The following is a 21,342-nucleotide window of genomic DNA, read 5'->3' as shown; positions in this document are numbered from 1 at the left end:
CTATAAATACCCCTTATATTTCAATTGGATCCCCTTCATTAAACCCTCGTTATTTTTTTCTCTCTCTCTCTCTCTCTTACACCCCACGACACTCAGCTCTCCTCCTTTGCCTCCCTTCCCTTGCGTCGCACAGCCCAGCCAAGCACCCCCTTGCTCGTGCCCTGGCGTCGCTGCCCATCCGAGCACCCTTTCTCGCTTCTTCCCTTCGTCCCTCGCTCGACGCCAGCCACACACACTTGTGCTCTCTCCTCTCGTCGTTGTGTGTTGTTGCCCCTGACCCGTGTCCCTCGACGCCCCGCACAGCCACGGTCCCTGCTTCCTCTCACACGCACTCGCGCCGATCACACGAGCACTCGTGCTCTCTCTCTCTCTCTCTCTCTCTCTCTCTCTCTCTCTCTCTCTCTCTCTCTCTCTCTCTCTCCCTCCTGTCACGCGCCCCGGCTGCCTTCGTAGCACACCCGCACACACACGCAAGAAGCAACAATTTTCCGTGTGTTGCCGCCCACCAATACTCCGTGTATTTTTTCCCTTTTTCGCCCGGTCTCATTTAATTCGTGATCGTACCGTGCTATAGGCCGGTTTGGTATAATTATTTTCTTCCTAATCTATTCTATTTCAAATTATGTTTTTAAATTATGGATTTTTATTGTTAATATTGAGTTATGATTGATTATATTGTTGGGATTGGTTATGAACACCAAATTTTGAGGATTTATGTGTTTAGATTATCGAAGGATATTTTGATTTGGAGTATTATAATTTTTAGATTTGAAATAAAGTGTTGATTTTTGAAGGATTAAATTGATTTTAATGGTGATTTAGGGTTAGGGTTTTAATATTAACCTAATGACTAATTTATTAGCATAATTAGATGATGATTTTAATTATGATAATAAATTATATTTTTCAGATTATTATAAAGACCTAAAGTGTCAAATTTTAATGGTTTTTAGCATGAAAATAAATTAATTCCATGCTAGCGTTTTAATCGTTCAATTGAGACTATTATTTTATTAATAAACGATTGATTTCTAATCAATTCAAATTTTTTAAAAGTTAATAAAGTTGCTGAAAATTTAATGAACATGAGTAATAATTGAATTTCATTATTTTAATTATAGGAGGAGATTTCTAATCTAGAGACTTGAATCACAAAGTGGCCCCTGTACTTATGTATTCAAAGTACGTACATGTCTAGGGTGACCACCGTTTCACGAGGATTCATGTGATATGTTATTATTGTGATTCATGTGAATTGAATGGTTATGGATTCATGTTTGATGTTGTGAACGAACATGTTGTATTATTATAGATTCATGTTTGATGTTGTGAACGAACATGTTTGGATTATTATGGAACTATGATTTTTATTGAGCAAGCATGTTGTGATTATTTATGATCGTTGAATTTAATGTCAAGCATGTTGTTCAAGTATTATATGCATGTATGGGTTGTTTCACATGCAAGGGATTAGTTTGATGCTATCGAACGTAATGTCTAACATATTTTGACCCAAGTATTAATGTCTCGTTGCACTATTTATTCTACCCCGTATGCAGGGTATGTTTGGGAAGCCTATGTGAATTGAATTAAGATTATTCGTGCCTAATGCACAACCCGCATGTCAACAGGCATATCGTGGAATCTCAATGGTATATTGAGAATGAACAATGGGAGTAATATCACTTGAGTCTTGAATGTTTGATCACAACTCCTAATGGATTAAAAAGGAGTGTTGTTTGGTTGTCTGTTTATTAAATGTCTTGTTGTGTGTCTTGAGTTCACCTTGTAAAGAAAATATTAATAAACGTAAAGTGCAACCAGAACAAGCTTCAAAACTCTTGTAACGTATATATCTTGAGTATGAACAATGGGGGGAGTCTTGCCGGAAAACTTGTACTCCTACTAATAATACAAGACGTTGTTTCATTTTATTTCTTTATTTTTATGCGTTGGAATTCTGTTGGTATGGTCCGACAAGTGGGTTGTTTATTTATTATTTATTTTGGTGTTTGGTGGGCTCCCAACACCCTTCCTATAATGGATATTTTTCTTTTAGGCCCGTTTGAAGCTTATTCTTAATTAATCTATGAGTCAAGAGTCGTGTCAAGTCGAATCTTGCCTTCATGATTAATTTTTCCTAAATGGCTTTTGCATGTGGATTAATTATTGTGAGTGAAGCATGTTAGTACTAGGATTTCATTCTAGCTTGTTCGTACTCAACTTTCGCCGACTTCGTGCTTCATGTCTTTTGGTCATGGCCTTCGCCTTAATGACTCTAGGATGATCCACCATTACATTTGCGTTGTAGGGGAGTAGATTTTCAACAAACATGTTTGTAGAGATAACTTGCGGGAGAAGTTATCTAGCATGGGGCATTGGGGATGTGTTGAGCGTTGCTTTTCCTGCATTCTAAACTCTATTATTTTCTGTTAGTCTAGACTATTAAAACTAATTGGTTAATGAATTTGGTTTTGGACCGTTATGGTTCCAACTTGTATAGATGCCATAATCACAACAGACAAAAGTCAAAAATAAAAAAAGGAAAGTTAAACAATATGACATTAACATACCAAATATTTTAATTATGTCATTCAATTTCGAATTGGTAAACATATGAGAAAAGGACTCCTCATTACATAACCAAAATTTGAAAGTTGAAAAAACATGTTAATCTTACAGGGTAGTTAACTATTTTACGATTAATAAGCGAAACACATGCTACCCCCTCAGTATTTTTTCAAAAGGTCTTGCGCGCACTAGGTGTACAATAAATTTATTGTACACCAAAATAACTTTTACCCATTTTTTTGTAACTTTAACCTAGTTTTGATTAACTTTTATATTAGTAAAAAAAAAACGTTGATAGATAAAACATTTTAAATAGTTAAATGATTAATTTTATACATTATTAATGATTTTAAAGAAATAAGTTTTATTAAAATGAAAAAATTTATCACTAAAAAATGGATAACTTTTACATATATAAGCTTTACTTTTAAACATTTTGAGTTAACTTTTACTCTGTTGTATAATATTTATTGTACAACCCTTGTAAACAAGAATTTGTGGTATTTTTTTAGGGGTCACATATACTACTTTTGGCTGTCTATTTTCAAGGGTCACGTTTCCTCTTTTAGTAACTTTTTATCCCATCCTAATTATTTAATACTCCCTCCGTCCCACATTAGTTGTTAAATTACCTTTGCACAAAGTTTTAGGTGATAAGTGGTTGTTTGGTTATCAATTGTTATTTTATTGAAAAAGTAGATGTGATAGGAGTTAGTGGGGTATTTTTTTTTTAATTGAATGAGAGAGGGTGTGGGGACAAAAAATAATTTAGTGGGAAGAAGAGATACAATATAATAATTGTGGGGTCATTCCTTATTTAGAAGTGCAACAACTAATCTGGGACGGCCGAAAAAGGAAAGTGTAACAACCAATCTAGGACGGAGGGAGTATATCCAATTTCATCTAGGGATCACCACTGCAATAAACTCCCTCTCTACTTTGATTAAAATACTTTTCACATCATCTTTTTTCTATATTCCTGCTCCCCCACTTGCTTTATTATTTTTACTAGATATAAGTGAAGAGGTGAATTTATTTTAATAAATCCACTTTTGTTGTCCCCTTGAATTACTAAAATACCCTCCACACGTATAGAATAAAGAATATAATGACAACCTATCCAATAGAAAAAGCCCAAAGAAGCATTTTAATCAATCTAGATGCGTTCGGGTCTATCTAACTTATATGTTTCTTATCTTCGCACGCATCACGTTTATTATTATATTTTTTACATGTTATTTAAGATTTAAATGTAATAACACAAATCTGTTTCGAATCGCTTGAGAACTAACTGCATACCTGAAGTGCACACAAGACTAGTTTTTATTAGATCAACTCTTCTGGCCGTCAACATGTGACTCCTAATAAAATACGAGCGGATTACCAAATATTAATCTCTAATCAATTATAAAATCAATATGAACCAAAATTTGAAAGAAGTTATTTCGTAATCATTCATCAATTGCCTATTAAATAACTATATTTAAAAAAAGGAAAAATTACTTTAAATAATCCAACCTTTTGAAGATTTTCTGTTAATAATCCAACCTTTATCTTTTATTGCACCCAACCGGTCACCAACCCATTACAACAGGTAATATGCACACGTATCATGCAACCATTCGTTAATAATTTATTTTTACTTTTGAAAATATATAATTTTTTTCCCCTTTTATTCTCTTTTCTTTTACTTTTTTCTTCATTCTGTTTTTACAAACAATGACCTCTTTCTAAGTTTGACTGAATTTCCACCATTCTTTGCTTCCATCAATATCTTACTGCACCAACCACACCGTCACTAACATAAAATCCATCCAAATTTATATCCTTAATATTCTACTCCATTTTATAGCAAGAACTTCATAATTAATAACATTACATCATATATAACTCGATTGAACATCGTCTTGCTTACCCAATTTCTTTAATTTCGTTGTCGAGTAAATCTCTGCCGGGCCAAGACTTATGCCCCTTCTCACACTTCTCATAATCTCTGCCGGTCCCATACTTAATCCCCTTCTGGGTGTCTTCAATTTAGCACTCAAACTCATTGATTCTTCAATCTTATTCAATTCATTGGAGATTCTGGTACTCTGCTTCAGCGGATCCATGAACTTAGCCGCTACAACACCACAAATTTATTTGTTTGGATGTAAAACATTTGATTTGCTAAATTGTTAAATGAGTTTAATTTGTTTGATATTAAACACTTATTACTGTAATTCATGCCTAAATTCCAAAAAAAATGTTCCCAAATCAATCGAAAATTCTGAGATTTCTGGTGTGGGTACTACGTTCCGACGAGTCCTGGTGGCACAAGTGTTTTCTCTCTCCGTCTTGTTGCGGCGCAAATACGACGTTCGATCTTGGTCGGTTTTGATGAGATACGACGTCAATGAATGAAATGAATTAGAGTGTTCATGGTGGTTGGAGGTGAAGATGAAGATGGTGGAGAGAGGGGGCTTCAAGGGTGGGTTGGTGTTTTAGGGAGGCGGGGATATAATTTCTTTGGGTGGAGGTGAATTTCTGGTGGGGCTGGCATTAGCGGGGAGGCAGGAGGAGGAAGGAGGTAAGGAAACAAAAAAAAAAAAAAAAAGTTACCTTCTCCATCGGTTTCCAGTCACTAGGGTCTAATAAAAGTTAACGGGGTATAAAGGTTGGATTATTAGATAATAATACAAAGGTTGGATTATTAACAGAAAATCGTCGAAAGGTTGGATTATTTAAAATAATTTATCCTTAAAAAAAAAGTTCCCGTAAGTTAATATTTCCTTACATGTGAATTACTTTATTATGCCACATTTTGGTACGTAAAATAATACATTACTAAAAATAATCATATGACATCTACATAAATCAAAACTAACAAAAAAAAAAAAATTGGATCAAATGAAATTCTAATCCGACAAAATCGCGATCGTTGTAGACGAGATCTTACAATGATGAATGGCCTCTTTCACATTGTTGTTTGATACAACCTTTAACGGGAGGGGCGTCTTTCAATTTGTTGAAGCTTTGAGATTGAATTAAATCCAATTCAAGTCATGGGTATCCAATAACTAACCTGAAAAAACAAAAGCAAGAGAAAACCACAACAGAGTAGCTCGGTTTTTCTTTGCATTGAGATACTCTGGCCAAAATTCAAACAGTAATCGGTGGACAGAAGATGTTGCTCTATAGAAGATTCTTATTACCGCTTTCTATTTGCTGATAAATACATTTGGGTGGAAGCATGTCTACAGATTTACATTTTCATTATGGATATCTACACTCAATTGGAAAAATAATGGTGTACAAGGGTAAAGAAAGAATGAGGAATAAAAATACAATTATTACAGAAACATATTAACAACCAGAAAGCACCAGAGATATGTACATTGAATATGTTCAACTCTCTAGTTTCTACCGCAGTAAACAACTAATAGACATCAGCCATCAGTAATTATCGATTAACATGTCGAGGCTCCGCCTGCGTATGTATAAACTTAGGTTAGGTTTGATTAGAAAAGAGCATTCAGATCTAGAAACAAAATATGCCATATGGAAGGTTTTAAAACTTAGTGCCATATGGAAGGTTTTAAAACTTAGTGCCATACGGGGGACAAGGGGAATGTCAGATGTAGTGGGAGGGTGGGGGAGAAAACTGGTTTTTGTTGGTGTTGCATGGAGGGAGCCCACAGGGGTCGAGGGAGGGGGAAGCTGAACTACAACAAATTAGTGACAACCTCAGCTAGCAGATAAGATTAAGCAAATACGAAGTATTAAGAAATGTCGGGTCTAGTTGGGAGGGGGTAGAGATAAGGCTGGAACAACGGCAAATCCTACCAAATAATCTCTCCTCTCTGGTTCTTTATTCCAACATCATCGTATCTGTTGTTTTCATCTAATCAACTACCATGACAATGAAAGTGACTGCACACAACCCCTACGGCCCTACCCACCATATGGCACTAAGTTTTAAAACCCTCAACAAAAGCACACACTCGCAAACATAGGGCATGTTTGGTAAAACTAGTGGTAGCGGTTAGCTGTTAGAGTAGCGGGTAACGGTAAAATAGTGGATAACAATTAGCTGTAAAAGTAGCGAGTAACTAGTATAAGTGTTCTGTAAAAGTAGCGATTGATATTGTAAAAATATAATAAAAGCTATATATATATATATATATTGTTTGAAAATTTACTATAAATTTATCAAAACGATACCCACTACTTTAGAACGCTACTAATTTCAACGTTCGGCAAAAGCTACCTAATCGCTACTCTACCGCTAACTTGACAAACACTTGCAAATTTTACCAGTAGCGTCTTCACTAGGTCAAATTGCTACCCGCTACTGCCAAACACGCCTATAGTCAGTTTTTAGTTACTTATTATTGCATGAGACTGACTACTGAGGGGAGGGGGGGGGGGGGGGGGGGGAGGGTTTTGATGAAAAGAACAAAAGATAATTGCTTTATTCATATAATTTCATAAAATATCTATTATCTGTAATCTACACAGAAAAATACAGATGCTCTCAGGAATTATCTTGTAAAAGGCATAATATGAATATAAATCAAGACCAGTGCACATTTGCACAAGATGTCCGTACTCAAAAAGACAAGCTGTATTGCACAATATGAACATAAATCTACACAAAAAGCATAACAAAGAGTCAAAGAAAAGAAACTCACCAAATTTTGGGTTCTACGTAATTGTGCCTGCCGTTTTGGATCCACATGCCATTTTTTGTGATGGATAGTTCTATGCTGTGATTGGCAACGATGGCGGGATAGTTTCTGGATGAACTCCTTCAAGTGGTTATAAATACTGCACACCACGAAGGCCTTGTTAAACTTTGCCAACACTGGCAGAATATGGAAGACATTTCCCATGGAATCATAGCTGTAACAGATATGAATGGAACAAGAACATATGTATTCCCTTCGTTTTCAAGATGGAGGGAGTAATAATATGGCACATATACACACGCATCAAGAGGCCATCACAATGATGAATTACTACTTTGAATCAGATGCCAGAACAATTCAAGTTTTTAAGGATGATAAAGTTCATTAAATTCGAATTTCCATAACTCGTGAGAATCAAAGCAAACCTTAAATGTTAAATCTTCTCATAAAACTACAAAGTTCTTCTTCCAACAAAATCTTCTCATAGAACTACAATATTTCATCATTAAATATCAGGCAGCAATTCATTTACCCAACTATGGAGTACAGGCCTTTTACAGAAAAAGTTGCAGTATCACATCAGCTTCCTGAGCATTCATTTCTACATCAACACAAATTTAATAAGAGGCACCCAATGTGTTGTAGTTTTCTTAGTTGTTACAACACCCTTGGTTACATTAAGAACTTATAAAAACCTTCAAAGAGATCAACGTTACTTTTTAACTTCATTGTGATGTTTATTTTACACTTGGTAATATTATCACATTATATTACTATAGAAAATTTATAAACAAAATTATGGGAATTCGACGATTGAATTGAAAAAGTTCAAAAAATTTATTGGGTGAAAAAACATTAGGGCACAACTCTCAAGGCATCTATAATGTATCACTTATTCTTGGAACGTTGCTTCTCCACTAATTTGTCAGACCGCCACTGAGTAGGTGAAAGCAAAAGAGCAATCAAATTGGATGGAGAGGTACTAAAGGATTGTAATTATATTTGCAGCACATTAACACAAAAATTAAAAGCAAAAAATGCTGACTGTTTACTGGATGCAGCAGTTTGTTGTTTATTAGAAGGAAAGGATAATTTGAAAGATTTATTTCTTAATAGCGTTATGCGCAGAATTCCTCCACTCTGGGAAGGCGACACATCAGTTGCAGAATATGCGAACATACTAATGTTGCATCACAAAAGGCTTCCCTCAAAGAAAATGCACCAGTATGCTGCTAAATTTATGTAATTATTCCAGGATGCAATATAAGTTCTACTGTTTCTGCGCCTCTGCGGCTTATGATCTCGATCTCCTCTTATCATTTTTTCTTTAGGTCAAAACAGCAAAGGGCTGATTACTCAATCTGATCTGATATTAACAGGGATTTTGTTTGGTACTGGGTTGTAAGTGGATTGGGCTTGTTAAGATTGAACAACTCGGACAATAATATAAATAGTCTTTTTAGATTTGAAGTTGATGAAATATGTGCCAACGTCAAAGTATATATGCGGCCATCGCAAGAACTCTTCCTAGGGTGGTGGCTAAGGGCCAAACTTTTCTACTTGAGTGCACTTACTAGATGCTCTATTTCTCCCAAAATATTTAACGCTTGCAAATAATTTATGAGCTGTGACGGTTTCATATTACCATCAATAAAAACAAAAGGAAAGAAAGCAATAGAAAATGTGTAGTATATATAAGCAGCACTTTTACCATTAGCAATATTCCTTAAGAGTGATACCTTAAATTATAAATTTACCTCTCATTATTTAAAATTAAATTCTCATCTAACAAAGCAAAGTCTCATCTAGGTCATGCACTCATCTGGAAGAATATATGCTATGTTATATTCAAACATGGAATTGTAATCGTACTCTCCAAGTAGCTTTAATAAGGTTATATATCCCACTTTTATGCATATATGCTATGTTATCACTCAAAATTTAGAATGGAAATTGTACAAAGTTCTGGAATTGGAGAAGTTCCACGCTACGTACCTAAGTCGATGCCTGTTGCAAGCAGTGAAAAAAGTCACAAAACCATGCAAAATGCTCCTAACAGCACGGAAAACCTAGAACAGGGAAGATAAATAGCTTTTGTCAAACCCAGAAGACAAAGGAGAATCAGAAAAATCAAATTGAGCAGTGAAACAAGACGTTTGGCATATCAGAACCTTTGAGAACAGATCATTCCAAAGTGAGCGCCACATTGAAACCTCATATGTCGTTGTTACAGTCGCCTCAGTAGTTGATGCAATATGAACTATACTACAAACAGATGACCACAAATCTCCAATCATTTCATATATCAGGGTACAGACAAAGGCTATGAAACTGAACAGTGCAAGCACCAAGCGAACTGGCGCATTTAAGATTTCCCAGCAGGCCCAAAAAATTGGCAAAATGATGGAGATTGCTGCAAAATTTTCAACAAAACATGGTAATAAAATGCTGTTATCTTGTTATAGTTCCACATAAACGATACTTCCTCCATTTTTTTTAATGGCAACATATTCCTTTTTGGCACATATTTTCGTGGAAGAGATCAGAGAATGTAAATGGACAAATTAACTAAAATAACTTAAACATCAGTAAAAGGAAAAGGCTGGGTTACCCGTGTTTAAGTTGCTTTACTTAATTTGTCTGTTCACCTTATCTAATCTCTTCATTAAAGCGTGTGCCAGGGAGAGATGTTGCGACTATAAAAAGACGGGGGAATTATTAATAAATGATCAGAACATATTACAGGCTAATAAATTACCAGTGGTCCAGATAAATGTCAGGATCAACCAGATTGGTAAGAATATTATCTCCACCACATTGCCAATAAAACTGCATGAAGATCCGAAAACAATGCAGATGAATGAAAAGAAGCTCTCCGACATTTGAATACACACAGTCCAGAATGGAAGAAAGAATTCGGAAAATTCTATAAGCGGCTCAACAATTGGCTGAGCAAGAACAGAAAAAAATGATCTCATAGTATGTGTTATCATCAGAAGCCACTTAACAGCCTTTTCAAAATTATGCAAGAATAGCATTGTTCCCAAGTATTTGACCCTTGATACCATCTCCCAAGTCTCTATCCAATCAAAAACAGGTCCAAGCAAACGAGATGCTGTTGCCTTAAGAAGTGGCACATTCTTGTATAAGTCGTAAAACCCAATCACAACAGTGGTAATTGAAATGATCGTATATAAAGCTCTGGCAAGAGGACACATCCATGGACGATAAACATGGCCAACGACAGGATATGATTGAAGGAATATTACCCAAGATGGAAGCCCAGATTCTAAGAGAGTAAGCAAACGCAGGTCACCCATAATTATGTCTTTTAGCTTAAAAGGAAGGTTTCTGTCATTGAATCTAAATAAAAGTAAGACATCTTTGTATTCAGTCGCTTCAATGGTATTCTCACAATGTTCAAATGGGTCAAAAGTCCTACTGGGTGTCTTAGGAGTTTCCTCAGAGTAGGTATCGACTACCGCTCCAGAGCTGCTTGATCGTGTCACTTTTCTTCTTTTATAAGGCACGTTAGGAGGTGGTGGCGTATGTAAAATACTCGTGTCATTTTCAATTCCTGTGGTGCGTGCACCAAAATCAACTGAAACACCATAAGATAATGCATTATCCGCTGCTACATCAAAAAAGCAAGCAGTCTCTTCATCCGAAAAATCCTCCTTGGCATCATGGAACACTTCATCTGTACGGATTAGAAAAAGGAATAAATGAAGAGATGAGATTTCCTACATTAAACTAGAAGACAGAGGAGGTTTTTAGAAGCACAAGGATATATCTTGCGCTTGCTACACGAGCACAAATAACAACTGGAAAAGTAAAGTGATTTCAAATAAAGGTAAAGAGAGATAATCCCTCCAGACTCCACCCCAAAGCAAGGTCCCTTTTGTTTGTTAAGGGTAGTTTGTCAATTAAATAAAGTCAAACAAGTCAATGTTTCTTGACATCCCGGGAACAATTTTGTCAAGGAATGTCAAGGAAGTTTCTTGTTTTTGTACTTTTAGGGTTTGACATTCTTCCTTGACATCCCGGGAACAATTTTGTCAATTAAATAAAGTCAAACAAGTCAATGTTGACTTTATAGTTTTGACGCCAACTTCTGTTACAAACTGTAACAGAATTCAGTTAGTCATTAGAGGTAGATCAGTAGCTTTGGTGCATCAATGTAGCATATAAATACATGTAATCAGTCATTGTATTAATCACTCAATAATACAAACACTTCTACTTGTCTCTCTACTTTTCCCTCTCTTTCTAATTCTGTTTCTCTCTCTAAAGAACTCTCTCTCTTCTATATTCTACCTCCATTGTCCATCCTTCTTCCCTACTAACACCAATGGTGAACAAGTTCTGAATTATGCTTTCACTATTCTGAATTAGGGGCTTGCACTATTCTGAATTATGCTTTCCAGCATCCCTTGAACAAGTTGTTCAATGGTATCCCTCTGTTTAAGAGGTTATCTATAAGGTGTAATCAGTCATTGTGTTAATCATTCAATAATAATACAAACACTTCTACTTCTCTCTCTACTTTTCTCTCTCTCTCTCTCTAAAGATCTCTCTCTCTCTCTTCTATGGTCTACCTCCATTGTCGAGTTTTAAACAGTGGGCTAGCCTCCTGCATCATTGGTATCAGAGTTACTGATCCAGCTCTAATGACTAAATGAATTCTGCTACAAACTATAACAGAATTTGGTGCCAAAACTCTAAAGTCAACATTGACTTGTTTGACTTTATTTAATTGACAAAATTGTTCCCGGGATGTCAAGGAAGAATGTCAAACCCTAAAAGTACAAAAACAAGAAACTTCCTACGCTTCTTTATTGCCTCCAATTTCTTACTACTCTTTTTTATAAGAATCTTCAATTTAGAATAACCTCTATTTGCTAAATTATCCGAGAACTGTAATATGTTCTTTGCCAATACTTTGCCTATATCCGAAACTTAACTAAAGTGTCGATCTTAGTAAGAAAGAGAAAACAAGAAAATTTGGGATATAAGCAGATCAATACTCCAAATAAATTACAGAAACGATGAACTAGAAAAATACGTACACTCCAGCATAGATATATGATGCCTATATGAAATAGAATAAAGATTGAATCACTGAATGTAATACTTTCTCCTTTTCCTAAATAGTTACACCAATTGGAAATGTCATAATTAATTAGGAAGAGGAAAGTGTAGGAGGGGTATATAGTTCTCCGATTAGTTACATTATTGCCACACATCTTCCCTCACCGTCTCCTTGGTCCCAAATTCCCAATTCTCAAATGCCATTCCCATTTCTCACTCCCCAAACTCCATCCCCATTTTTCTCAATTCTCAAACTCCATCACCAACCATCTTTTTCTCTCCCCTCATACTCCATTCCTACCATATCTCTCTCCCCTACCCCATCTTTAACACATTATAATTTTCTTTGGGAACACAAGTAATCATTGTTTTAATACTTCAAAGATTACACCCAAATCTGTACATGGACAGCAACCCTTGAACAGAAACAAGAACAAAACTGGCTTCAACAGAGGCCAAGGGACCCTTATTACAAAGTATGTAACCAATCTCTATTTTTGGTGCTAAACTTTTTGCCTATCACTCAAGACACTCTATTCTTCACAGTATTCTTGATGTGATTTTACAGTGTTATCTAAACAATCCATCTTGTGTTGCCAGATTGCTACATTCCTTAATCTCAGCATCTGGTAAATCATAACAGTAGCGGCAGTAAACAGCATTTCCTTTCAAAAGAGGAACCCTTGAAGTATTTCCGAATCCATTTCAGCATGTACATCAGGTCATTGTTAGCTAGACTAATACCCAGCCATGTCTTGGTCTTTTATAGCACTCTTAAAGAGTAATCACAGCCAAAGAACAGGCATTTCCTGTCCTCATAAGGCCAAGGAACCCTTATTACAAAGTATGTAACCAATCTCTATTTTTACTTTTTGCCTATCACTCAAGACACTCTATTCTTCACAGTATTCTTGATGTGATTTTACAGTGTTATCTAAACAATCCATCTTGTGTTGCCAGATTGCTACATTCCTTAATCTCAGCATCTGGTAAATCATAACAGTAGCGGCAGTAAACAGCATTTCCTTTCAAAAGAGGAACCCTTGAAGTATTTCCGAATCCATTTCAGCATGTACATCAGGTCATTGTTGGCTAGACTAATACCCAGCCATGTCTTGGTCTTTTATAGCACTCTTAAAGAGTAATCACAGCCAAAGAACAGGCATTTCCTGTCCTCAGGATCAGTGGCACAAATTGCACAATCTTCAGAATCACATACACCAATCAACTTCAGTCTTCTTCTGTTCTTTAACCTATTATGAGCAGCTAGCCACAGAGTAAACCTGTGCTTTGGCAGGCTTAGTCTGTTCATACGGAAAATCTCCAAGGCATATTCGGATGTTCTCCACATGAGAATTAATGATCTCCATTGAATAGCTATTACCACCCATGACCTGATGCGGAGGTACTTTCTCACCAATCATTTCCCTGACCTTGCAAATATGCTTCCATACCCAAATTGCAACCACTTGAACTTTAAATGACTTCTAATTTCTTCCTTTTAGGAACACAATGCACCCATTTTACCCAAAATGGCCATAAGTTTTCCTTCTCTATAGCCCATACATGCTTAACTGCAGCAAGGTTCCACAGTGCCAGGTTTCTCAACCCCAGACCACCCTGTGACTTACCCCAGCAAAGACCATCCCAGTCAATTACACACTATGATTAAATACAAAGGAATTAAAAAACACACACTCACACACGATTTCAAGACCTGAAAGCTGATGAACCAGTTTCACCCAAAAAGAAGTCATTACACGATTATGGAAATCAAATGATGGTGGTTTGGCTCTTCAAGTGGGTGGATATGTAAAAAACGTTACTTGGGTTAATAAAAAAAACACCTCCATCTTCATTTTTTTCCACCATTATCTCTCCACTCTTGTCACTAAGCCAAATTCAAACACGTGGTGGTTGGTATTGGCACTGAGGTATTAGATCTGAAATCTCTGGCCAATTCTAACTACCAAGAGTTACATTTAGCCAATTTATTACTCCCTCCGTATTTTATTAAGTGGCACACTTTGAACGGCATGGAGTGTAATGAAGGTGAGTTGAATTTACTAAACAAAGAAACAAGTAGGGTAAGTGCAGATTAAACAATTGGAGTAAAAGATAGTGGAAGTATTAAATATGACTAGTGGGAGTAAAAAAACATGACTAGTGCGGTCCATGGGAAAGAAAAAAATCATAAAATAAGAGGAAAGTTTCTATAAATGCAAAGTGCACCACTTAATAAAATACGGCCGATTATGGAAAGTGCACCACTTAATAAAATACGGAGGGAGTAACGTAGAAGACAAAAAAGAAGAAGCTCCGACTGTTTTCGCAAATTCCAATGTAGAGGTGTGGCCGTGTGGGTTGTGTTTGGGTAATGAGGTGATTCAGATAAGGTGGGTCTGGTAAAGTTCTTCCTTCTTGGTTTAGATAGCAAAGAAAATTCAAGGTGGGGGTAAAATTGTAATTGTACCAGAAAAAACATACTAATAAAGGAAGGTGCGTGCAACTACGGTGATATTTTCATAAAAGGACTATGGTGCAACTATTTAGGAGCAGAGGATGTACCAACTACCAGAGAACAAGTATGCTAAAGTATAGACGTATTAGAAACTATTGATTGGGGTTATAATGAGTAATACTATAAATCTCAACTGCAAGAATGAATTTCAGACCTCTTTTACCCATAAGGCTACAATAGTCACACAAAGCCACGGTCCGCATACATAGATGAAGTATATAGCTAATCAGAATCCAAACGAAGTCACAGTATGATTATGATTAGGATATGCTAATCAGATGAAGTATATAGCTATCAGGGATTCAGGATACCAAATAGAGGCAAAGCAGGGAAACATTTAACATTTTCATGGATCCTCAATGCAAACTACAATGAGAATCCTTGCAAACACTACCTTAAGTCCTTAACCCCTCCCTACCCCTACTCCCAAGATATGGACGGGAAAAAGTGTTGAAGGGTTGCCCTCATTTCTCTTTTTATTAGGAGCTCCACCAAGCCTTTGTCAATAAGATCCTTTGGTTTTTCCAACAAACTCATGATGTTCCCTGTATAACACCACCCAAAGGCACGTCAAAGGAGCAACATTCTTTGCAAACACATCACCAGCAAAATCTGCTGTAGTGCTTATCACAGTTTAGGCAATTAACGGCCATTCATAGGCGGAGATTGAAGAATCACAAGAAGTTTGTGAAAAGGACATATAAGCAGGCTAAAAAACATACTGCATCCATAGGATCCATTTTCCTCAGTTCGAATCAGTTTTGCAACAAAAACCAAGGAGAACTAAAAAGGGAACCACACCCTTAGTACCTTTACTTTAAGGAGGATAGAGATAGAGAGTAAGGGATTTATTAAATACAAAGTGCTAAAGTAAGGTAGAAGATAATAAATATGAATAGATGAGTAGATTTAAGTATACGGATGAAAACAGAAAGTAAGTGGAGCTGAAGAAAACGGAGGTAGTATTAAATCAATAATTACACCTAAACTTTAATAGTGAAATCTGACAACTAAATGATGTGCGTAAGATTTTGTTCACAACCATGCAATCATTTTTCCAGCCTAACACCAAAAACACCAAACAAGTAGCTAAGGTTCCATAAAACTAGGCTAGGTTAATCACTGGATTTACAAAAATCGCATTTGGATTCTACACCATAAATCTTCTAGCATTATTATCCTCTCTTTACTAATGTGCTGCTAGAGCATCTCAGTAGCAATTGTCAGAGACTCATAGACACCAATGCAAGTGAGGTAAAGAGCTGAAAAAACAAACTTAGGAATTAAGTACATGTTATCTTGTTATGTCTGCATAGCATCCTGATTCATTGTAACCATCAATAATAGACGGCAATTTCAGTGTAGTGTGAAAAAACTAAGGCCCCTCTTGAAACTTCTACAGCACATTGGGAACTTGGTCTCCTTTAGTTCTCTTCAAACAACAATTAGGATTGAACTAAAGCAGATAAAGCCACAAGTTAACAAGAAAAAAAGTTCTCCTATCTGAAGAATATAATGCCTTGGCTGAAAAAGTTACCAACAGTAGATAGCAGATAATCTCTCAATAGATTTTGATCATGGTATGTCCCTGAAAACCAAGAAGGAATGCTGTCTACAGCTTGCATTATACTGTCAAATTCCCATCTTCTCATAAATTTGGTTTCTAAAGCCAGAGAAGTATCAGTCTGCAAGCACATGTCATAAATCAACAAATCAAAAACTCACCTATTATATAGACACGAAGACTCAACCTAACAACCACAGGAAACAGAGATAAGAGACAAACCTGTAGTTCATTAAGATAATTGATGCCACGAACATCATCCCACGAGACTTCGAAAATAATCAACCCAAACAAGGTCCTGTGGAGCTCTCGATTTAACTGTAAAGAGTACTTAAGCTTCTTTACAGGTAATAGCGCCCTCTTTTGTGATAATGTGGCAGCATCTATCAGTGAAAACCATCTCTCCGAAATCTTTGAATTAGTCGACTTCGTGCCTTTATTAGAAGTCGTTACTTTGTTGCTGGCCTTTTTCTCTAATTTCTCTTTACCAGCATTCCTCTCCTTACGAGCGCTACTATTGGCAAATGGCGACAACCTTGACTGTGCAAAAGTAAAGAAAAGTAGACAAGGCAGATTTATCAGGTCTTAGTCTATTAACACAAGAGAGAACAAGGCGATGAACTTGAATTACCTTGGTAACCATCAATTGCCACAAGTGTGCGCGACGTGATCCTAGACCTTCGAGCCATGGTCTGTTGTCCACTAAAATATAGAATGCGTTGCTCTCAGCAGCCAGAAAAATGTTCAGATGGGAAAGATACGACTGCAAATCCCTTCAATTCAAAGAAAAAACAATGTCGGTGTTAGTTTTATTAATAGACAAACCAGTAAACTCAAGATGCTTGAAGCTATGAATTTATTATGGGAACTGAATAGTGACAAATCAAGTAATTAAGGCATATTAGTTCTTTTATGCCCGTTTTGATATAAAGGGATTTGGCAGGAAATGAAGAAAGAGAAAATGACAGAAATAGCATTGAATTTGATAAGGGAAGTGATAGGAAAGTCACTTCATAAAAATTTCACTTTTCTTTCCTCCCTAAATTGGAGGAATTTGGGAGATTAACGAAAATTAAAAGCTGAAAAAATAAAAGTTTTTTCTTTTCCCTTCAATTCCTTCCATTTCCCTTTCTTCCTTCTTCCCTTCCCTAATAGTACTTCTTCTATTTGTTTTAATTGCACAAATTGGACTTTAGACTATTCACACACTCCTCTTTTGACCATAATTTGTGACTTTTACACAAAGAAAAATAGTCATATGAGATTTTGTAATATTAGTCTCAAAATATACTTTCAATATCAACTTTTTATAATTTTTATTAAAACACTTTTAAAGATATTAGTGGTCAAAGATATGCATTGACAAACGTGAATTTCATATGGTGCAATTAAAAAAAATGGCATACGGACTTCAGTCGATCAATTATATACATTCACTAAAAACGAGCAAACTAAATGATATGCATGCACACACATTCAAATAAACAAAAATTGCATAAAATGATAAATAATAAAAGGCAAAATTATCCCCAAAATAAGAAAAAAGCAAATTTGTCAAAAAATACCTTGTTTTTAGGTCACTTTGTGAAATTACCACCATATTGGTTTGATTTTATCAAAAAACACCCGGAATTAAAATGTTGTACAAAAAAGGAGACCTTTGACCAACATTCCGACCAAACAGTCAACATTCCTTTAGTTTCCTGGTGTCTTATCCTAATCGGAACACCAAACTTGTTCGTGCGTGTTCGGCGGTAGCGTTTGAGGTAGCGGGTAGCGTTTTTACCTAGTCAAGGCGCTACTTGTAAAATTTGTAAGTGTTTGGTAAAGTAGCGATTTAGGTAGCGGTTAGCGGTTGAGTAGCTTTTGTCAAACGTTAAAATTAGTAGCGTTTAAGGTAGCGGGTAGCGTTTGACAAATTTATAATAAAGTTTTAAATAATATTCTAGCTTTTATATTTATTTTATAATATCAACCGCTACTTTTACCGAACACTCATATCAGTTAGCCGCTACTTTGACAGCTAACCGTTACCCGCTACTATTCACCGCTACTCGTTACTCTAACCGCTACCCGCTACTCAACCGCTAACTGCTAACTGCTAACCGCTACCCGCCACCGCTAATTTTTCCGAACAGGGCTGAAACCTAGAAACCCCTCTCCACAGTCCATACCCAACAAGCCCCCCACGAAACTTCCACAAACCAAATCTAGGCCAAGGTCCGAATAATTCACAAGTGTTCCTAACCGGTTTCATCCACGAGAGACTACAATATTTCTTGATCTGAACTCGAGTACCAGGGAAAGCATAAACCATTACATCAGGTGCCTTGTTTGTTCATGACATGCATACTCTATTTAAACGTTATATCTCAAGGTTCTTGCTAGAGAGAATTCACACCTTCAGTATCAACACTACTCTTTGCCCTTCAGGAAAAATTGTCACCCTTTCCAATTAACAAAGATGCCATAACTGAGCAAAAAATAGCAAATTGAGAGCAAAGTAACTCAGATCAAATTCGGAAATTACCCAATTTGTAAGCTCGTCAATGGGAAAATACAGCATCCATTATCATCATTCCCCATTAAAATCAAAATTCAAGCACCAATAATAACAATCTCGCGAATTTTCAGCCAATTCAACAGCAATCACTGTCCAATTTTAACCAAAAAAATTGACAATAATTCCAGACAAATAAATAAATTAAAGAAAGAAAATGAAAAGAAAAAAAAAGGTTACTTACCAGAGGATTGATCAATGGAATAGCAAGAAAAGTGAGGAGGAGAGAGAAAAAAAGCATCACCGCCGAACTTCATATGATAATTGAATTGAATTGAATGCAATCATAAATTAAAGGAATTAATTTACAGTACACGAAAACCTAGGATCAAAAAAGATATTGAATTGTAAGTATAAAAGTTATATATAAATCCGAAAAGATGATAGTGAATTTATAGGGGGGCGAAAAGGAAAGAAGTGGGAGGAGAGAGAATTTGGGTTGGCTTGTAAGTATGTGCAAAAGTTGCGAGATGGGATCCCTCACGTCAATAATACTCCATTACAGAGAGCTTCAAGGTGGAGAGAGAGTCTGTAAGTCTGTAAAATACGGAGTAATCCTTAGTAGAATCTAGATAGAGACGGATGTATTTATTGCAAATTATGCAACCACGGTTAGTAATTAGTTACGCCTTAAAATTACTAGTGGTGAATGAGATACTCGGTAAGTTGGGTAGTGGGTATGCAATGCAACCGCCTTATTAATAGTTGAGGCGGAGAGGCGGCATGCTTAAGCCAAATATGCACCATTTCTTTTTTAAAAAGTATCATTTTATTAAAAAATGAGTACCATTTTGTTAAATTGAGTACTATTTCGATAAAAACATGTATCATTTTGTTAAAAAGAGTACTATTTCATTAAAAATTAAGTACCATTTCGATTAAAACATGCACCATTTTATAGTGAATTTCAATCATACTTTATCTATCTATTTATGGTTTCGTATTATCTATTCTATGTTAATCTAAATTTAGTGTAACATTTTTACTCCATATTATTTACCACAATTCTCATAAATTTGTAACTGCTCGAACTTTACGTAGCATTTTTACATGACAATTTTTTATACCTTTGGGGACTATGCGCGTTAGCGCACAGTCCAATAACTAGTACATTTAAGTTGGATATTAGGGTGTATTTATAATGATTTTTCACATGTTTATGTTATTTGCTAATTTTCACAACATAGTGATTGCAAGAAAATGAAATTTTGTTACCATTATTGAAAATGGTTTCGAATAATATCACTACATCTTTAATTTGTCCATTTACTACATATAATAGAACATGTTTTTTCATTTATTAATCAACGATTGTGTTAGCATATATGGATTATAACATATATACAGGACATTAGTTAGATATTAGGTATAATTTATAAATACTAACAACCTATAAAGGATGAAGAACACTATTACTAAAACATGATACTACGTACAACACACCAAATTCAAATTACAAAAGAGTCAAACTCGCATACCCGAAACATGTAAATGTAAACGGTGCGTAAAAAATATATTTCATATAGTATCTACGTTTTAATCGGGGCATCATCCGGGGTAAACACTAGTTTGTTTCGTAAAACTAAATTCTGAAGTACTTGAAATTCCAAGTATTTTGAATTGATATTTTATTTTTTTCACTTCTAAATATTTCTTCTGCAATATGTATATACAAATAAAATAATACTCCCTCGGTTCTTATTTATTAGTCACTTATGGAATATTGAAAAATCCACTAAATTGACACCTTATATGTGAATCTCTAAAGAATCTCACCCATGTGGGTAGGAGAGAGAAAAAATTAAGAAAATATAGGTAGGTGGAGTGTTTAGTGTTTTTAAATTAGAAAATAAAGGGACCACTTGCAATTTATTTGGGACAAAAAGGAAATGAAAATTGTAATATAATAAAATTGGTTAACCAACAATGTTGAACTAAATTTTTGAGTAATTTTTCATTTGTATAGAACTTTATTTTTTGTAGTACTTTAATTACAACTTATAAAAAAATTAAATTACAATTGTATATTAAGTTACAAAGTCGAAATACATTTCAGAGAAAAAAAAAACACATTTGATTGGCTAAAAGACAATGCAACATAATGTTTTTTCCTATTCTTTTCTCTATTAATGTCATGGTTTTATGTTTTATCTAAATAAATTTCTAGAAAAGATATATGTAACTTAATTACAATTGTATATTAAGCTACAAAGTCGAAATACATTTTAGAGAAAAAAAAACACATTTGATTGGCTAAAAGACAGTGCAACATAATTTTTTTTCCTATTCTTTTCTCTATTAATGTCATGGTTTTATGTTTGATCTAAATAAATTTCTAGAAAAGATATATGTTTTGATTAGTAAA

The 21,342-nt window shown here is 35.3% G+C and overlaps 1 protein-coding gene across 1 annotated transcript; it reads right to left on the bottom strand.

Moving 5' to 3' along the window:
• Nucleotides 1-5,740: 5,740 nt before the first annotated feature.
• Nucleotides 5,741-19,546, bottom strand: LOC110803787 (uncharacterized). Its single transcript, XM_056840317.1, has 10 exons — nt 19,162-19,546; nt 18,948-19,069; nt 17,049-17,190; nt 16,640-16,957; nt 16,391-16,538; nt 10,000-10,941; nt 9,413-9,654; nt 9,237-9,310; nt 7,245-7,380; nt 5,741-6,040 (listed from the first exon to the last, which is right to left on the bottom strand). Exons 2-10 carry the CDS (start codon nt 19,001-19,003, stop codon nt 6,014-6,016), a joined length of 2,085 nt encoding a protein of 694 aa, XP_056696295.1. The 5' UTR covers nt 19,004-19,069; nt 19,162-19,546; the 3' UTR covers nt 5,741-6,013.
• Between the last annotated feature and the right edge of the window lie 1,796 nt (nt 19,547-21,342).

The sequence above is a fragment of the Spinacia oleracea genome, chromosome 3, assembly GCF_020520425.1.
Source record: "Spinacia oleracea cultivar Varoflay chromosome 3, BTI_SOV_V1, whole genome shotgun sequence".
NCBI lineage: Eukaryota > Viridiplantae > Streptophyta > Magnoliopsida > Caryophyllales > Amaranthaceae > Spinacia > Spinacia oleracea.
This window is presented reverse-complemented; position numbering and strand designations above follow the sequence as displayed.

What these genes read in the sequence shown, in the direction of transcription:
- LOC110803787 (XM_056840317.1), bottom strand. Translation starts at nt 19,003, where the DNA reads ATGGGGAATGATGATAATGGATGCTGTATTTTCCCATTGACGAGCTTA. An exon ending in ATTATCTTAATGAACTACAG is followed by an intron (nt 16,539 to 16,639) that starts GTTTGTCTCTTA and finishes ATGTGCTTGCAG; the next exon opens with ACTGATACTTCTCTGGCTTT. An exon ending in GACATTTATCTGGACCACTG is followed by an intron (nt 9,655 to 9,999) that starts GTAATTTATTAG and finishes AAAATTTTGCAG; the next exon opens with CAATCTCCATCATTTTGCCA.